We start from the raw sequence: 20138 nt of genomic DNA on the forward strand, positions 1-20138 counted from the left end.
GATCTGATGCTGATTTAAGTGTTCCCTTAATTTTTTTGAGCAGTGTATTATACACGTTATTATATATTTACATGTGACCGTCTCAGTTTCCGTAAGATCTTGAATTAGGGGTCTAAAGTGGAAATCCTGTGGGAAATAAAAAACCTACGTTGAGTCAGACTGCTGCTGCCCGGTGTTTCGGTTCAACGTGTGGCCATGTTAACTGGCGACTTTCAGCTAAATGCGTCTGTGGTTGTCGTAGTTACAGCAGCTGTTGAAAACGGGAAGAGAATACGTAGCAGCCCTCGTAAATGCCTCTTTGTTGAGTTTTTCATTAAGATCTAAAACATACTTATCTGTTACGTCTTTGAAGTCTTGTTTGTGCAAACGTGTAGCTACTAACGCTCAGTCACGTTTTGATCGCTGCTTGTTGTTACGCTTAAACAGGAAGAGAGGTTGCGCTTCCTGTGAATGTGTATCAAGCCAAATACATTTTTCAAAAACACCTATCCGTCTTTGGAGTCTCGTGTGTAATCTTGTGAAACGTAAGCGAACTATGTTGCTGTTTCATAAGCACAAAAATAATAAATAATAAATTAATAAAAGTAATACAAAATAAAAATAAAATCACGGGATTTGAACTCGAAAATGAACCGACACCCAACTCCTTGAACAGCAGACCACCTTGTGACCCGGCTCACTGAGGTTGTAGCAGATAATTAACAAATAGCCTAAATCATACCGTCAGCCAAATTTGGTCACAATGGGGAGCAGCCAGATCAACTTGTGACCATAATTTGAGTCAATTTTACTGTTTGAAGTTTCCAACATAAATAACTAAGAAAAAAGAGTCTGATTCAGATCAATCATCTGTAAGAAGCCTTACGTTAAGTGTACTTACTATGTGTAAATATTACAAATATATTTAACAGGCAGCTATGTTTTATTTTAATTATTTTTTATTTTAATTTTATTTGTGTTGGAAACTTCAAACAGCAAAATTGGCTTAATGCACTCAACTTATGGTCACAAGTTGATCTGGCTGCTCCCCATTTTACAGTCTTTTTAAGAAAATGGAAAAAAATTCATTGGGGATATAAAGTCAACAGACAAGTTTAGAGGAATTTGTGCAGAAGACATTCATAAGATGACTGCTCAGTCCGCCATCTTGTCAGAACCCAGAAAGTAATACCTTCTGAACAGAGCTTCATTTACATTTATGAGTCATTTACGACCAGTTAATAAACTGTTTCCTCGTTCAAACCTGTGAGAGCCTCCTCTCTGTGTCACACATCTTTTAGTGATTCATCATCTGTTAAGGTGGATCGAGTTAATATCAAACTTTATTCAAACTGATAACAGAACTTAAAGCTGTTTTTACGATGTAGCTTTGGATCAAAGGTCATCAGGTCTGTCATCATGATGCAGAGAGCTGATAATAATCTGTGTCCTGTGATCTCTGCATGGATGTTTTCTCTCTCTGTTCCCAGGTGGTGTCCTGATCAACGTCTCCCTCCGTCTCAGATCTCAGTGAGAAGACGTCTTCATGAAAACTGTGATCCTGACGATACAACGATGTTCAGAGGGACTCTTTGGTCAGCTGCATCACTGCTGGTAAAAGATTTTATTATTACAGAGATTTTTTCATCTTTTTCTTTTCCATCTAAAGTTCAAAGAAAGTAAAACACAGAAATGAACTGAAGAACTGAAGGTGTTTTTCATCAACACACTGAGGGATGAGCAGCTCATTGTCTCTCACCTGCAAAGGTGTAATTATGACAGTTTCTAACTTTAATGTAGAATAGAGCTGAGCTGATATTTGAACTGTACTGGACGTGTTTTTGTACATTTAATGACCATTTGACTGTCTGGGTGTCTGCACAGGTTCAACACAGACACTAAGTTCAGTCTGATGTCTGTCCAGGTGTTTGATTTTCTTGTTTCACTGACACAAACTCTCTCTCCTCTCCTCGTCTCCGGTGTGAGAGTGGCGCGGGTTTTGAATTGTTTCTGTCCCTGGTTTTTCACCTGTATTTTCCTCTGTTTTCTAACTGCATGATCAGGTAAGCCTCTTTATTAGTGTTTTTGAGTGTTTGACTGAGAGAGAGACAGGTCGTTGTTTGGTTTCCCTCGTGTTTTCGGGAGGAATGGCGTCCGCCAAGACGCAACCTCCGTCAATCCGGCAGGGAGTGCGGATAGTCCCGTAAGTGTTTTGAATGTGGAGATGTGGGGCATAAGCGCTTTGCCTGTCCGCATAGACAACAGGGGGCGGCTGGCGCTGCCGGTGACGCGGCGGCCGTGCCCGCGCACGGTTCCGCGTCTGTGTCTGTTGGACCTGCAGTGAGCACGGCGGCGGATTGCGCTGTGAGGGATGTCACAGCCCGAAACGCTGGTTTGAAGTCTGACAGTAACAGCTTGGAGAGGGAGAGTCAGAGTGAGCCTGAAGCGCAGCAGGCACCTGTAGCTGCAGTAAACCTGAGCAGCTCTCAGTCTGCAGCTGCTGAAGGAAACCATCAAAATGTTGAGGAAGCAGCTTCTTCCAGTTTCACCGGTGAAGGTGTGACTGTTAGTGAAGGACAGGCAGTGTGCAGTCAGGCATCATGTGAAGGAGAGGACATGGAGGAGGATTATGACTCAGACAATCCCGAAACATCCAACAGGAGCACTGACTTATATTCTTTACAAGAAATAAACCAGTTTATGGATGAAACATTCAAGAAATCAGTGAAAGTGAGCGACTATTTCACAGACACAGACAAGTTCATCAGATCAGTCAGCACTCTAAAGAGACAGGTTGGTTTTGACCTCCTGGATGAAAAGAAACGCTTCAGGTTAAAAAAACACACCACAACTCTGAGAAAAGCGAGCGGTGAAACTGTCCGGAAAAATAAGAAGTAAAAATGATCATCACGAGGTGTCCTCCTCTTTCCACTGTTCTTTGCTGTTTTCTGTCGATCTGCTTCTCCTGTCTCACTTCTCTGTGCGTAGCCTTAAATAGGGTCTTTGAATATCAATGGTGGGAGAGACAGACACAAGAGAGCGCTCATATCTGAAGTCTCTAATCACAAAAGGATTGATGTGTTGTTTTTACAGGAAACACAGTAATCCTTCTGATGAGACGGACTGGGCTTTATGGTGGGAGGGTTCCTGTAAGCTTAGCCACAGAACAAACTTTAGTGCAGGGGTGGCTGTTCTGTTTGGAGCCTCTGCTAATGCTAATGTGTTGTCATGTGCTGAAGTGGTGCAGGGCCGGCTGCTGGTGGTCAGGGCAGAGATAGGCGGCTCTGTGTTCTGCTTTGTCAACATTTATGCTCCTAATGTTGGAGCAGAAAGAGTAGCTTTTTACAACCTGCTACAAAATGAGCTGATGTCCTACGATCAGGACCAGATCATCATCGGGGGGGATTTTAACTGTACCTTAGATTTTACTGTAGACAGAAGAGGTGAGGAACCCCACCCACCATCCTCCCAGGCTCTTCGTTCTGTCATCTCTCATTCAGATCTGTTAGACACCTTCAGAGTCAAACTACACATGGGTCAGGGTCAGCAACAGCAGGGTGTGTGCAGCCAGACTGGATCAGATCTACGTTTCAAAAACTCTCAGCCCTAAATTGCTTCACTGTAACATCAGTCCGGTCGGTTTCACAGACCACCATTTTGTCTGCGTAGAATTAATAACCTCACCAGGTGAAAGGGTTAATTCCTCCTGGCATTTCAACAACAAACTCCTACATGACAGTATTTTCTGCCAAAGCTTTGAGGTTTTCTGGAAACAGTGGCAAATAAAAAAAGCAGACTTTGGTTCCCTGAAGTCGTGGTGGGAGGTTGGTAAAGCCCAGATCCGTGTGTTCTGTCAACAATACACCTCTCACTCTTCTGCTCGGTTAAAAGCAGCAGTTAAAGACCTTGAGACCAAAATCAAGACCATTGAGGAGGGCTTACATCGGAGCCCAGGTGCCACCATGGGCCCTCTGCTGCAGGAGAAGAGGATGGAGTTGAGCTCCCTCCTGCAGGAGAGGGTAAAGGGAGCCCTGGTCCGGTCTCGCTTCCTTCAGCTTAAGGACATGGATGCCCCAAGCTCTTTCTTTTTTGACTTGGAGAGATCGGCGGCACAGAGGAAGCTGATGTCCTGCCTGAAGCTTCCAGGGGGCAGAGTTACAACCAATCCAGCTGAGATGAGGAGCCATGCCATGGGTTTCTACGCGGATCTCTTTGGAGCTGAGAACTGTAGCTTGGAGTGCCGTGAGGAGCTCCTGGAGGGTCTTCCTCAGCTCAGCAAGGAGGAAACGGCTGCTCTGGACTGTGAGCTGACTCTGGAGGAGCTAACTGTTGCTGTGAATCAGATGGCTTCAGGTCGAGCCCCTGGGATAGACGGGTTACCTGCTGACTTTTTTAAAAGGTTCTGGAAAATTCTTGGATCTGATCTTCACAGTGTTTTGTTGGAGTGTTTGAGAACAGGTTCTCTCCCGGTGTCTTGTCAGAGGGCAGTACTCTCCCTGCTGCCAAAGAAAGGAGACCTGGCCTTGTTGAAGAACTGGAGGCAGGTCGCCCTCCTCTGCACGGATTATAAAATACTCTCCAGAACTTTATCAAACAGACTGAAGGACTTCCTGGGGAGTATCATACATACTGACCAGAGTTATTGTGTACCTGACAGGACAATAATGACAATATTTTCCTCATGAGAGATGTCATTGACTTGTGTAAATTATATAATGTTGATTGTGGTGTTGTGTCTCTGGATCAGGAGAAGGCGTTTGACAGGGTGGATCACTCGTACTTGTTTTCTGCCCTGAAGGCTTTTGGTTTTGGTGATGGGTTTTTGTCTTGGGTTGGTTTGTTGTATCAGAACGCACAGTGTTTGGTGAAGATGGGGGCAGGGCTGAGTCGGCCTATCCCTGTACAGCGGGGGATTAGACAGGGTTGTCCCATCTCGGGCCAGTTGTATAGTTTAGCTATTTAGCCCTTGCTGTGCAGGTTGAGGGGGCGGCTCAGCGGGCTGTCTTTGCCCGAGTCCTGCGGCCTTGAACGTCCCCCAACACTCTCTGCTTATGCGGATGATGTGAGTATTTTGGTTTTCAATCGGGGGGATGTCCGGTGTCTGCAGGACACCCTGTCCCTGTATGAAAAGGCAACGTCAGCACGGGTGAACTGGGCAAAGAGCGAGGCTCTGCTGGTTGGACAGTGGAGGGATCAGGTGGTGCCCAGTCTGCCTGGAGGACTTGAGTGGGGGAGGGAGGGGCTGAAGGTGCTGGGGGGTTTTTTGGGCACTGAGGGCTTTCAAAAAAAGAACTGGTAGGGAGTTAAGGAGAAGGTGTGCGCTCGGTTGTCTAAATGGAAATGGTTGCTGCCGCAGTTGTCGTATAGGGGAAGAGTTCTGGTCGCCAATAACTTGGTCGCCTCGACGCTTTGGCACAGACTCGTCCCTCTGACTCCACCTAGAGGCCTGATGGAGGACATACAGAGGGTCATCCTGGACTTCTTCTGGTCTGGAAAACACTGGGTTCAGGCAGCAGCCCTTTATCTGCCAGTGGCTGAGGGTGGGCAGGGACTTGTTAACATCCCATCAAAAATCGCCTCGTTTAGACTCTGGACAACACAAAGACTGCTCTACAACTGTGGCCCAAGCTGGCTGGACACAGCTCGACTGCTGCTGAGGAGAGCTGGGCGCTGGGGTTACGACAAGCAGCTTTTCCTGTTGCAGCCTGAGGATGTGGACCTCACTGGACTGACCCCTTTCTACAGCTCAGTACTGCAGGCGTGGCAAGTTTTAAAGACCACACGTGCCACAGAGGAGACTCCAGGAGTGAGTCTGAGAGGCTGGCTGCACCAAACTGGGCCACTTAATGAGGCTGACGGCTACGTCCGTGGAAGCACTAAGAGACAGGAGCAACACGACTGATCAACAGAGTGGTGGAGGAGGTCTGCACTGCTCTGCCACACCATCTAAGGGCTTTTGCAAAGAACCAGACTCTGTGTGACCAGTGGACTGAGGGGTGCGAGTACAGTTTTCCCTCTCTGTCTGTTACCCCAGCAATGGGGGGCTGGCAAGAGGGGGGAGGGCAGCTGCTGTCCCTCACAACTCCTTACCCGGTCAAGTTTCAGGATGTGGAGAAAAGGGCAGTTTACCAGCTCTGTGTGAAGGTCCTGAATGTCCGGTCTCTGTCAGGGATGAAGGAGTCGAGGTGGACTGAGTTCTTTGGCCCAGACGTTTCCCCGAAAGGCAGCTGGCGGTCCCTGTACAAGCTGCCCGTTGAGAAGCGGACAGCAGACCTCCAATGGAGGGTTGTACACGGGGCAATAGCTACGAACAGATACAGAGTGCACATTGATCCTGGGGTGGGAGAGGAGTGTCTGTTTTGTTCCCAGGTTGAAACTCTTGTTCATTTGTTTGTTGAGTGTCCCAGACTGTCACGTTTATTTGTGCTGTTGAAATCTTTGTTTCAGGCTCTCAGAGAGGATTTTTCTTTTCCTGTGTTCATCTTTGGCCCAAAGTATTCAGCAAAGAAAAACACTGTACATACGATGATGAACTTTTTATCCGCTTCTGCCAAGTTGGCCATTTGGCTGACTCGCAGGAACCTTCTCTTCTCGATGCCAAAATAGCCCCTGTGATAGGCGCTGCCATCTTGCGATGGTGACGTCATACAGAGCCAGAGTCTGCGCAGTAGAGATCGGCGAGTGAAGCGGCCGTAGCCACTTCCGCTAACCCAAACACACACTTAACTTACCGAAACAAACAGCAAGGATCCCGCACGCCGGCGTGTTTAACAGCAGAACAGCTTCTTGTGTTGGTCTGAGGTTAAAGTTCACAGGTATGGAAACTTCAATGACTGTAGTGATTGTTTTAAAAATGTATTGGCCGTGTATTTAGATTTTATAGTCTGACTCATGTCCCATCTGTTAACATGGAGGAGGCGGGCTTTATGAGCTATACTGCAGCCAGGCAGCAGGGGGCGACAGAGAGGGTTTGGCTTCACTTTGAGGGAGCTGTCATGTCGTCCATCTTTTTATACAGTCTGTGGTCTAACCCAGTTACTCCCTTGTCTTTAGCGTTCGGCCAAACTTGTTGCATCTCCTGGTTAGTATTTGTACGGCGCAGCGCTCTGGACACCCCTAGACCGGCGATCGAACCACGTCATATACATTACTTGACAAATGTTGCAGAGTTGGCCGGTGACCGTGACAATATAGATGCTTAAGAAGAAAAAAAACTTAAAAATGTATCTGTTTTTTTTAACAGGAAGTCGAGTTAAAACAGATTGTATCACAAAGTCCAGTCCCACCTCCTGTCTGCCCTGCACTGAGGGAACCTTCATGAACCAGCCTACTGACAGTATGCAGTGCTTCAGCTGTAGAGACTGTGATGCAGGTACTTTTCTGATAATATAACATAATATAATATAACATAATAATAATAGTATTTCTAAAACCTGAGTGGAACACTAACCTGCTCTACATCCTTACCTTCCTTATAGATGTAGGCTTACCTTATATAGAAGAGAAGATATCTGCCAGGTGTGTTTGGCTGATGGGTCGAGTAGGTCCATAATAACCTCTGTGTGTGTGCTGACAGGTTCTGGTTTGAGGATAAAGACGTCATGTAGCCAAACATCAGACACAGTTTGTGAACCACTGGAAGGATTTTACTGCACAGTCTCTGCAGAGGACAGCTGTGCAGCAGCACGGAGTTACACAAGAGCTGCAGACCAGGACAATACATCAGTCAGAAAGGTGAGTTTAACTTTAGTTTTTGATAAGACCGTCAGTTAATCTTCATTTCTCAGACATATTTTTATCTCAGTGTGAAACAGCAGATTGCTTTAAACACCACGATAACCAGGAGCTCCCACAGTGTCGCTGTTGAGAAGAACATCCAGAGGCACAAATCAGACTTCATCAAACTTTGAATTCTCTGTTGGAACCAAAAGGCCCCATTTAGTCACTGACTCCAGTCTTTATGCTAAGCTAGGCTAACCAGCTCTGCAAACTTCAACAAAGCAAACACACACTGTTCCCCAGACTGTGAACTTTCCCTGTTAGCTGATATGTTTCAGGTTGAACAGTGTGTGATGTTGCAAACATGCTCCTGCCTGAGCTCAGAACAGTGGAAGGTGATTGTGTGACTGAAGCAGGAGAAGCTGAATCTCAGTCAGTGTCCTCCATAAAATACATGATGAGTTCATGTTTCTCAGATCAGTTCTGTGTCAGTTATCTTTCAAAGAAAACTTCTTCTGCTCTCTGGTGTTGACGACTGTCACAGAAAGAGTTCTGATATTCTCACATTTTTAGATCCTCTGGTATAAAACTGGACACACTGATATGATTATATTAAAACATTCATGAGACAAAATCTCATTTTAATAAATGTGCTGTGTGCAGGAACGTCACAGAGAGACTGACTCTGTCAGGTTTTATTAAATGTTTGTGATTAAAATAAATCTCTTCTCTCTTCAGGACATCGGGATGAGAAGATACAGACGGTGAAACGGTCAATGAACACAATGCAAGTCTTATTTAGATTTATTTGGAACAATTAAACAGCTCAGATCAAATATATTACTGGGCAGCAAATATCAGCAGCTTTCTGTATCAGCAGCTTATTGTGTGACACATCAAAACCTTGAAATTCCTGCTTGGATACAAATTGGATCTCGCTCTTGTGCTCGTATTTCACTGTCTGCTCTTCTGTGTTCATCACTTCCATTGCATACCCCACAGAACTGTCAGAACCCTGTGGGTTTGCACTCCTTGAAATTGTGGTCTCAATTTACTGAAACACTACAGATTAGTCTCCATGTCTACTTACGCTTCAACTGCAGCCAGCCACCTGTTCCCAGCATCCCGTATAGACCGTGCTTTTGATCAGTGGTCCAAAAAGGGAATTTTGAACTCCTATTGTATAAAGAAGACATTCTTATGTCATCTGATTAAAGTAAACATTAATTTGTTCTTCCAGCACATCATTTCTTTGGATATTTACAAATTAGACACTTTATACAAAATCAGTTGACTCAGGTTCCTTCCCGGACACAAAAACATATCTTGACTTAATTCTAGAGACCAAACCAGGAGCTAAAGGAACAACATCCAGGCTTTATACAGCTCTATTTGATATGGAAGATGCATCTCTCTCAATTATAAAGGAAAACTGGGAAAATGATTATGAAACCAATATATCAGAAAATCAGAGGTCTAAAACACTTAAAAATATACATTGATCATCCATCTGTGCGAGGCATGGCCTCATTCCATTGAAGACTGTACACAGGCCTCATGCTCTTCTATATTTGAAGTGAACTCAGAGGTCGCAGGTCAAACAGTTCAACACATGCTCTTTTCTTGGTCTTGTACCATCAGAGCATCTTACTCTGACAAAGGCACAGTTCAGCAGCATGGCCTGCTCTGCACTTCTGGCAAAGCGTCTCATTCTTTTGAGTTAGAATTTGTTTATTTGTTTGTTTTTGTGTTTTGTTTAATGTTTTCTCTATTCATTATGTCTGTCATTTCTGCTGTATTTGTATTCTGTATGTACTTTGTATGAAAAGTTAAATAGAAACACAGTGACAAAAAAAAGTCTTATTTTATATTCATCTTTTTATTTTCTTGTTCTTTTGCTTTCTTGTTTTTCACCTTCTGCAGCAGCTTTAATGTGTCAGCAGCACATGAACCACAGTCACGTCTCATACAGACGATGACGAGTCATTTCAGTTCTCTGGAGATCTCGACTTCTTTATCTGGTTATCTCCAGAGAACAAAGGTTCTCTCGTGATAAGAGAACAACAGGGCAGGACATGCCGTGCTGCCATCGCCCACACTGATGAGGGAAGTTCAGCCTGTTTCTATGTTCGATTGGTGATACGAGTTATGATCATCTGACGTTACGGTGACCTCCAGGAAACAACTGAAATGAGTCGTTATCACGGGAAAAAAGAGTAAATGAAATGTAGGAGGCAGGTTCGCTCAGGGCTTCTGTAAATAGCAGCTTTAAAATCCAGCCTTAAGAGCCGTCCACACCAAGAACAGCATCTATAAATATATCCTCTCTGCTGCTGTGGTTTACAAGTTATTAAAATATTATATGATGTAATATTATGCTGCAAATATCATCAACCAGTCAGGTTGAAGTTTATATCATATTTGAGAGGTCACAGTAATCTTTGACCTTTGACCCCAGATTCAAATCAGTTCAAACCTGAGTCCGAGTGCACATTTGTACAGAGGCCGACACGGGCAAACGTGCTCCAGCGGCCTGAAGCTCTTCCATCAGAGGAAAACAGCAGCAGAAACAGAAACCATTGTTGGGACCGGACTGTGCCTCTAAGTCAGACTCCAAAGTAAAGGGAGGTATTAAAAATGGCTATTAAAAGAAATGAACAATTATTAGAAATAATTAATAATTATATAAATGATATGATTTAATCTACACTAAATCACCTCTGTGTGGGGCACCACCTAACGAAGTTAAGAAAATAACCATCTAATTACCTCAGTCTCATAAAGTATACGAGACTATCAATACAGACTCTGATTAATAATTAACTTCATAACTATACTCCAATTATTGATAGCTAGTAGGTTGAAGGATTTGGAGTGCAAACGAAACATGTAATCTTAATAATGCTAATATTTACATGTGTAAGTGTGTGTGTGTGTGTGTGTGTGTGTGTGTGTGTGTGCTGACAGGTTCTGGTGTGAGGATAAAGACGTCATGTACCCAAACATCAGACACAGTTTGTGAACCACTGGAAGGATTTTACTGCACAGACTCTGCAGAGGACAGCTGTGCAGCAGCACAGAGACACACACGCTGCAGACCAGGACAATACATCAGACACAGGTGAGTTTTAGTGAAGAAAAACAGAGGCTGGAGTGCTCGGGAAATCAAAGTGGAAAAGTAAAAGGCAGAAATTCTGATGGCATTTTACAAAATAATATTTAACACATGAAAATAAAGTCACAGACAGTAAAAGAAGTAGCTCTATTAAAATAACAGAAGCTACCTCCAACACATACTATTACAGTATAAACACTTACACCATCAGCCTCCCTTCTGTTAGCACAGCATGCAGCTGATGGACTCTCTGGCTCCCTCTATAGCTCTCGCTCAACATCCTCAGGCCCTGATGAGTAAAGGCAGCTGAAGTAACAAAGGCCGCCACGAGACTTTACACACAAATATATGGAAAACAAAATGAGGAAAAGCACAAACACTAGGACAGAAAAATAATAAATGCCCGTCGACACCACCATGAATCATAGTAGAGGACTGATGACACAAATACTGAAATCCTTCTTCTCACTTGAATCTGTGCAGGAACGTCACAGAGAGACACTGAGTGCTCCGCCTGCAGTGATGGAACATTTTCAGATGGGACGTTTACATCTTGTCGGCCACACACACAGTGAGTGAAGCTTCACATCAGACAGGGACACACCTTCATGAGTCCATGAGCTCCGACAGGTGTTCCTCTAATAAATGTCCCTCTGTCATTACAGGTGTGGATCAAAGAATCTAGAGCTGCTTAAACCAGGAACTGTTTCAGCTGATGCTCAGTGTGGAGGACGTTCAGAGGGGATATCATTGCTATTGGGTAGTGGTGTTGTTGGGTTTCTTTATTTATTGAGTGCAGTTGGAGTTGGAGCTGTGTTTTATCACAGAGAGAAGATAAATAAATGTCGATTCACAGGTAAGTTTTTCTTTGTGACAATAAAAACTTGATTTCCAACCAGGTATGTTTATTCTCTCTTTACTCTGGATCCATTTTACTGTTCAATTATTAAATGATGTCACTCACTTATTGATATTTCTCTAAAAGGAACGGATGAGTTTAAAAAATAAATCACAGGAAAGGATTTAAACAGAAAATAAGATCAGCAGGTGAGACAGCAGAGTGTTCCTCTGACATGTTCACTGACTGTCAGGTTTTATTAAATGTTTGTGATTAATATAAATCTCTTCTCTCCTCAGGAGGTGACGCTCCTTATGTAAACATGCCGACAGTTTTTAGGACACTGCAGAGTAAATGTTGTGCAGGGTCCAGTTATTATCCAGCTGGTCTTTGCAGTGTTCATAAAAGACATCCATCAAAGTTAACAGTATTCTACACATGGACATATTCTCTGTGAATAAGTAACTCTTGTTTACGCTCTTGTTTACGCTCTTGTTTTTCCCCCGCTGCCTGATATTGATTTCAATGTTGAATTTGTTTATTTTCTTTAGATTTTCACTTGTTTTTGAAGTTTCATGCTCTTTTGTTGTCGATCTTTTGGGTCATAGCAGTTGTTTACTATTACACTGTGTCTAATACAACATTACGATTTTTCATTACCATCAATATGAATGAAATGTATTCTTTGGAGTTCGTTAGTAAACTTATTACTGGTGTATTAAATGTTTTTTTTACACTTTACACCATGAACTACAACCATATAACGATTACCAATAAAGTGGTATGTTGGACTGTAATTTACTCCAATGTCCTCTTGATGTTATTTATTGACCATCCAGCAGATGGCGCTCTACAGCTGCATTATAGTATCTGAGGCCTGAAGCTTCTTGTGTCCATGAAGTGAGTCTAAAATATAACACTTTATTCAAAGCATTCACACAAAAGTTTTAATATAATCAATTATTTTCTCTTCTAATGCTGGAACATGACGAGGACATTAAACCAGGAGAGATATAATACAGCGTGAGGTGGGGACAGACGGAGCACCTGTATGAGGGTAACAATAAATACCTGGTTATAAATCCCAACATGAACATTAGAGGCCGTTCTGTTGGCTCATGGACATGCTCCGTTAGGAACAAACGGGACAGGTGAATTTGGATCCCGGTAACCATAGTAACCACAAGAAACCGTGAAGTTAGCCTGAGTTGCCCTGACGCTTAAAGAAGGTTGAATTTCAAAATAAAAGCGCTACTCTAAACCCTTTTAAAATTACAGCACACCTTTATTAGCATGCAGGGCCATGCGCAGACATTTTCGCGGGGGCACGGGCTCATGCTAAAAAAAGGGCACTTGCGCCACCAACATGCCAATTGCCACCCTGATGTTGTCATACCATCACATCACATCAACCATAATCACACATTATGTTGATCACATGGGAACTGTTTATCTTCTACTGAACCACATTATTCCACGAAGAAACCACAGTTTTGACATGTTTTAATGAAAGTAATGCAGTCCGTCGGTGTTCAGTTGTTTAGACTAATTCAGTCTCATTAGATCAGTGGTTTCTTTGAGAAGTTTATCTTTTTAATGTTTAACAAATGTATAAAGCCTACCTGAGTGATATTCACCCAAATACTATATTCAGAGTACTTCCTGAATTGATATGGCACATTTTTCGTGGATACTACTTTACATTTCTGTCTTTATATTTGATAGAATTAAAGAAAAAATAATAGAATGTATATATATATTTTAAATGAAGGGCACTTTTCGACTCTGAGGGCACAAGGGCAGGGGCTCAAGCCCCCCTTGGGTCCTATCTGTGCAGGTGCCTGTTAGTATGTACCTCTTGTCATGACCTTATTTACATAGTCTGTGGTCATGACCCGCTGACAGACTGTGGAACCTGAGGAAAAAAACACAAATACACATACTTGTTTTTGTTTTGTTTTTCCTTTAAATCTTGTCATTACGTGAAACTTTGACAAGATTGTCTCTATTACATTCGTTCCAATAAAGCATATTGAATTAAACAAATTTGAATGTATTTTATTTTGACATGTAAGACCGGAAGTGGAAATGCTACACAAATTAGCTTGATGTCTCCTCCTCCCGGGAAGCTTCTAATGTTGTCTAAAGTGAAGAAACTTTAAAGAAGCTGGGCGAGCTTTCTTTCCAGAGTGTTCTGCAGCACTTTAACGTCACTCCTGACCGTGTTATAAACACTTAACGTGGCACGGTGACACCGAGAGTTTGGGCCTGTCCGGTACCCGTTGGGAGGTAACACCAAACTGTAACAATGCACATGCTAGCGTCAAACGGATCCATAATGGACCTGGACTCGGAGTGGGTGAAAATAAAAGCACACTACTGTGGGTAAGTAGGTTTCATCAGGAGGTTGGCACACAGGAGTTAGCCGGCTACTAGCAAGGACAGGTAGAGGTGGAGGGGGACACCTGTGGAGGGACTGCCCGGATATGAGGGGGTGTTATAGGTCAGAATGTGGGGTCGTCCACCTTTGACCGAGCTGGGTCAGTCCTGATGACGTCACATTGGCTTAACGGTTAGACAGAATCACAATAATGACGCCGACGGTTATTATAAAAGCGGTGTTAGGAGATTCCTCACCTTTCATCTGTTCATCTTTTTTAGTAGTGATGGGAATACACACACAAATACACATACATAATGTAGGGCTATGTATGGAATTTATAAGGTTTAGTATAATGATATATTATTTAGAGTGTCTATGTTAGGGCTAGGTGATAAAATGTTCTCAATATGGGCTCGTGATAATTATATTTACTGCAGTAAACAAAATGAATCAGTACTTCTACTTTACCTGAGTCTGTTTTAGTGTCTGATCTTCTACCTGAGTAAAGCTTGTGTGAACTCTTCCACCTCTGCTGCTGAGTCACAGAAGGGATACTGTTATACTTGAGTTAACTGGTATTAGAAAGTGATGCTGACATGATAAATGAAGTAAAAGATAAACCAAAATGTGATGGATGACTGTGAGTGCACGCTGTGTGGATTAACAGTAACAGGGTCCACAGCACACTGAGCCTGGCAGGCTCTGGCTCCTCATGATTAGCAGGTCACAGCAGGGAAACAGAAGAAAACACTGAGAATGAAAAGCCACCTTGTTTATTAATCCAGTTAGCATACTGAAAGGACTTCAGAGCACGAAGTGTGTGCAGGTGAGAGCGTAAAGTCAGGAAACAGAACATTACCTGTTGTCTTACCTGGACCTGAGATTTCTAATCAAACTCTGAATATGGCCAGAAGAGTTCTTAAACTCTGAGTTTGGGATTAGGAATATTTTACCACAGAGGGCGGACCAGCCAATCACAGCGCAGGAGGACGAGATCAGCCGACAAAAATAATGCTGTTAAATATTAACACTCATGTCAGACTCTCGGTCACAGTGTTGCTCATCACCTCACACCTTTTTGAATCTCACATCTTCTCTAACTTTCAGGTGTTTCTGTGATTGAGAAGTAGATCAGGTACAGTCAGTAACAGGTGTTACAGGTGGAGCTAACACACAGGCACTGTGGTTCAGTATTTGAGCTAAATGTTCCTATGCGAGGGATCAAAGGTCAGCATGTCTCAGGGCGGTTTATGCTCTTGTAGGCGACCAATCCCTTCAGTATATGCACTCTGCAAATAGCTAAAGGGTCAGTCTGCACGATCATTTGACTTCAACAGTTTTTTTAAGGAGAGTAGAAAATGTTCTTTTCTACATACAGTAGAGCTGCAACTAAATACTCATTACATTACGTTACATTAATCGATCAATCATTTTGTCTGTTAGATGTCCTAAAAAAACGAGACAATCAGGTCGTCAGAACCTCCCAGAATCAAAAGTCCAACTTCAAATTGTTTATTTTTGTCCAATTCACAGCCACAAACCAAAAGATCTTTATTTACTGTCATGAATGTAAAAGAAAAGCAACAAATCTTCACGTTTAAGGAGCTGGAACCTGCAAATATGTATGTGAACAATGACTGAAACAATGAACAGTTTGCAGCTCTTATGTGTTGTGTATTTAAGCTGCAGAGTCAGAAACATATCATTTAAGTTACATTAAGAAATAGGTCAGTGTACTGTTTATACCAGTCTGACTAAATGTAAAAGCATTTCTGCAATATCATAGACCAGACTTAAGTAATGCTCTGATTTTATAACAAGACAAATACTGTGTGTGTGTGTGTGTGTGTGTGTGTGAGAGACATCATTCCACTCTGACTTGTGTGGGTGTTGACTGTGTGGAGCAAAGCCTGCTGGGAAGCAAGCTGTCTCTGCTCCACCTTGTCAGAGTCCAACTAACACTCACCATAAACACACACACACACACACACACACACCCAGGAGAGCCCTGTCAGACTCACTCACACACACACACACACACACACACACACACACACACACACACACACACACACACACTCAGCAGCATGTTTCAGGTGTTAAACAGAATCAAACACAGACTGTATCAGGCTCTATGTCTGATTCTGTCTGCCGTCACTTGTTTACTCTTTGCAGCTGTACTGTTGTTTGAATGTCTAAGCATGCACACACACACACACACACACACACACACACACCCTTATTTAAGATAGTCTGCTGATAAGGGTGTTTGAAGGTCAGGACTGACATAAACTTTGTGCTTTCTGTTTCACATGCAGGTCCGACTACGTTTACGTGTTTCCAGTTTTACAACAACTTTAACCTTTAATGCTGCCGTAGTTATTAAATGATGATGAAATTATCTCAATATTTCAAGAATAATCTGTAACGAGGAAAAAGTCCTGCTCATTTAGATCTGCCTGCAAACGATTATTAAACTGGACTAAGACAGAATAAAAAGTTCTGGCATTGGACTGGATTTGATAAGAAATAAGAGGCTGCCCCTGGTTAGCAGGACGAAATGTATTATCGCCTCTCATAGACTGTAAAAAAAGACGAACGGCGCGTCTCCACCTCCTCTGTTGTACACAAGTGAAGCCTAAACCCCCTCCAAGCGGGCGCTGCCATCTTTAGTATCCAGGCTGTTTGCAGTAGAGATCGTCTGGTGGAGCCGCCGTGTTGACGTCCCGCCCCTTCCTCTCCCCGACACACACCTTCACCTTGTATCCTTGGCGTGTTGGAGCCCTCAGGTGTCCTTGGCGTGTTGGAGCCCTCAGGTGTCCTTGGCGTGTTGGAGCCCTCAGGTGGGCTCAGTCTGCAGCAGAACAGCTTCTTGTGTCGGTCTGAAGCAGATATTCACGCTGATGTAAAGTTCAATGACTGTAGTGTTAGTGTTAGTTACGTCTCCTCTCGCCGTTCCTCCTCTACTCTGCTACTCGGGAACAGAACGCTGCAGGAGCCCCATTTGTCAACACAGCTGTCAATCATGAGGCCACACCCCCTTTTTATAGCATCAAATAACTAATTAGAAGTAAACTTGGAACACTGTGACATAAATCAGCAGGATAAGAACTAACTATAATGACAGAAACCATGTTGGGGAAAAATGTATTTGACGTGTATTTAGATTTTATAGTCTGACTCATGTCCCATCTGTTAACATGGAGGAGGCGGGCTTTAAGAGCTATACTGCAGCCAGCCAGCAGGGGGCGACAGAGAGGGTTTGGCTTCACTTTGAGGGAGCTGTCATGTCGGCCATCTTGTTATACAGTCTGTGCTGTAGTCTCATGCCTGTTTAGGATTTCAAAGCTGGACAAACGCCTCCTGGGTTCAAAGGAAGGATTCTGGCTGATTGGAGCGTTTATATAGATTTTTGAAGCATTAATCTGTAGTTTTAATATTTTTATTTGAATAGCATTGCCAACCATAAAGCTGTTATTAAAGTGTGACTCCTTAACAGTAACAGGCTCTAAGGGGAGCGGGAAGGGAAGTGTGTTTGCAGAGCAGTCATATAGCTAACCAGTAGTTTTCCACCATGCGGGGATACATAAGTAAGCAGCCCAGTAATACATTTTAAAATGAGGTGGGGTAAAACCACTTGCACTCTTTGTTTTAAATAAAACTGAATGTTTTTGGTCCAAACAGATTTAAACAGAGACGAAAGCTGCCTGTAGGAGGAGTTTACTTTGAATTCAGTGATGTGAAGGAAGTCCTCATGTTGTTGTCGACTTCTTGAATCCTCCTGAGGATCTCAGATTGACTCCATCTTTCCTCTGTGTGTGCGTGTGTGTGTGTGTGTGTGTGTGTGTGTGCGTGTGTTCAGGGACATGCTGATCACAGACTTGGCAGCCTCAGTAACCTTTGCAGAGTTGTGTGAGGAGGTGAGAGGGATGTGCAGCGTTGCCAGGCAGCAGCCCATCACACTGAAGTGGATCGATGATGAAGGTGGGTGCTCCCCCCGCTCAGACTCCCCTCATCAGGTTGAACACACCTGCTGTGCCCTTTTGCACTCTGGCTCAGAGATGCGGTGTGGAGCACAGCGAGCCTGTTCACTGGGCTTTAAGCCAGTCCAACAGTCATCACTGCCACATCACACTGTTACTGGAATGACCTGACGAGCTCATATCCAGCGATGTCGGCTGTACTGTGAATACCAGCAGTCAGAATGGGATCCTGTTTTTACAAATGTCTTTAAAGCTGGACAACAGGAAGTTATCTTCAATGCTGCTGCTGAAGATAATCTTTGTACAAGACTTTAAAAATACAAAACCTTGTCTTGAAATAAAATAAATGTGTGTGTGTGTGTGTGTGTGTGTGTGTGTGTAGGGGACCCTTGTACCATCTCGTCTCAGATGGAGCTGGTGGAGGCTTTCCGTATTTACAATCGGACCAAGAAGTCTGGACTGCTGCTGCACGGTGAGTTTGTTCCTTTGTTTCATTTGACTCTTAATAATAACAACAAGGTGACTAAATAGTTTAAATAACACAAACAAACAACCGATCTAGACTGCAGCTCCTGTGTCCTGTGAGCTAAAATCAGTGTTTTTCTGAATGGAGTCTGGTGTGTGTGCAGAGAGCGATGTAACGTCTGTGTGTGGTTAAAACAATCATCTTCCTCTGTAACTAAAAGGTCTATCTCTGTAGGATCCTTTCTGTCATGTTGTCACACACTTAGAATAACAACCTGAGCCTGTCAGTGGAAACAACAAGAACCTTTGACCCATCAAGGATTATGTTGCAGCCATGACAGCCTGTTTCACTGCTGCAGGATGAACACATCTACTGGAGACACTCTTAAAGTTTTTGTGCCTTTAAGTCATTAATAGTTTTGCAGAATTGCAGTCATAGATATATACCTTAGCAAGCAACGTAGCATTTGAGGAAGAATTTTAAATGCAATTTTTATTCTGATTGGTGAATTTCTGTAAATTTATTGTGCTCATAAATGGATTACATGTATGTAAGGTTTTTTATTTCCATGTCCGATGCATATTTCACACAGCTCTGCTTGGTGACAGGAGAACAAAAGCACCAGATTATAACGACAACTTTCCCTTTTATTTTCTGTCTTCTCAGTGTTTCCCAGCATGCCCGAGCGGCCTGGCATGCCCTGCCCCGGAGAAGACAGTGAGTAAACCAGCTCTGCTTTCTCTCTGACCCCTCCTATTGTATCCCGCTGAACAGCAATGTTACACTAGGTGATGCACATGCTGTATGTACCTGTCACCTGGCTGTGGTGAAAGAGCTCTAGCAGCACGTTGTTGTTGTTTTCGTACCGAGCTGCAGTCGGCCATGATTCAGAGCTCATGTTGGATCATGTGGTTTACATGTGGCCCTTCTGCTTGTTTGATCTACACTCGGTTTTTCTTTCCTCTAAACATTTAATATATTCATAGATCTGTTGAAACCTAATCTTTGCTCATGAGTTGGTCCCTGTGTGCGCCACACTATACTCGCGTCGTCTCAGGTGTGATGGATATTTACCCAGATGTTTCACTCAAACAGCATTCGAACAGGAAGAACAGCTCACACCTGCAGGTTATGGTCCTGCAGTGTTCTGAATGTGCAGCACCTTTTTTTGACTTTTATTGTAGTTGAATGTTTGAAGAGCTCATTTGTTCATAGATGAGGCTGTAATTTATCAAAGCTCGTTGATTGAAATCTCTCATTTATTATCTGATCAGAACTGTCTGATACCTGTGCCGTTACAGGACGATCACGTGGTGTCAGCTTTATGTTAGCACGCATGTGTAACCTCTTAACACCGCAGAAACTTGTCCAGGAACCAGGGTATATTTGTATTATATAAGTATTATAAGTAAATAAGTTTATTCCTGATTCAAGCCTCACTATTGCTTAAAGTTGGTTGCTACAGTTTTATTAGGATGAGGGATATTTGGAAAGAACAGAAGATGTTTCCTGGTTTAAGGTTTTTTAAAGCTGTGAGGAACTGTCATCGTGCTGTGGACAAATCTCATTTGACCTCATTTAGACTATTAACTGTACATTTCACTGTGTGAGGGAAAATATAAATAAAGTCTCTCTGCTGGCAGGAAATCGCTTCG

The 20138-nt window shown here is 43.2% G+C and overlaps 1 protein-coding gene across 1 annotated transcript in view; it reads left to right on the plus strand.

The window, feature by feature from the left end:
• Positions 1 to 19208, plus strand: part of LOC138590361 (tumor necrosis factor receptor superfamily member 14-like) — a 129908-nt gene extending 110700 nt beyond the window's left edge. The window contains exons 8-11 of the mRNA XM_069660979.1: positions 11297 to 11384; positions 11479 to 11573; positions 18400 to 18489; positions 19150 to 19208. Coding sequence (XP_069517080.1) covers positions 11297 to 11384; positions 11479 to 11573; positions 18400 to 18489; positions 19150 to 19208 — 332 coding nt within the window. The remainder of the gene's footprint in view (positions 1 to 11296; positions 11385 to 11478; positions 11574 to 18399; positions 18490 to 19149) is intronic.
• The last annotated feature ends 930 nt before the right edge of the window (positions 19209 to 20138 follow it).

This window comes from Semicossyphus pulcher, unplaced genomic scaffold (assembly GCF_022749685.1).
Source record: "Semicossyphus pulcher isolate SPU_LCO1_2020_fin unplaced genomic scaffold, fSemPul1.0.p SCAF_13, whole genome shotgun sequence".
Taxonomy (NCBI): domain Eukaryota; kingdom Metazoa; phylum Chordata; class Actinopteri; order Labriformes; family Labridae; genus Semicossyphus; species Semicossyphus pulcher.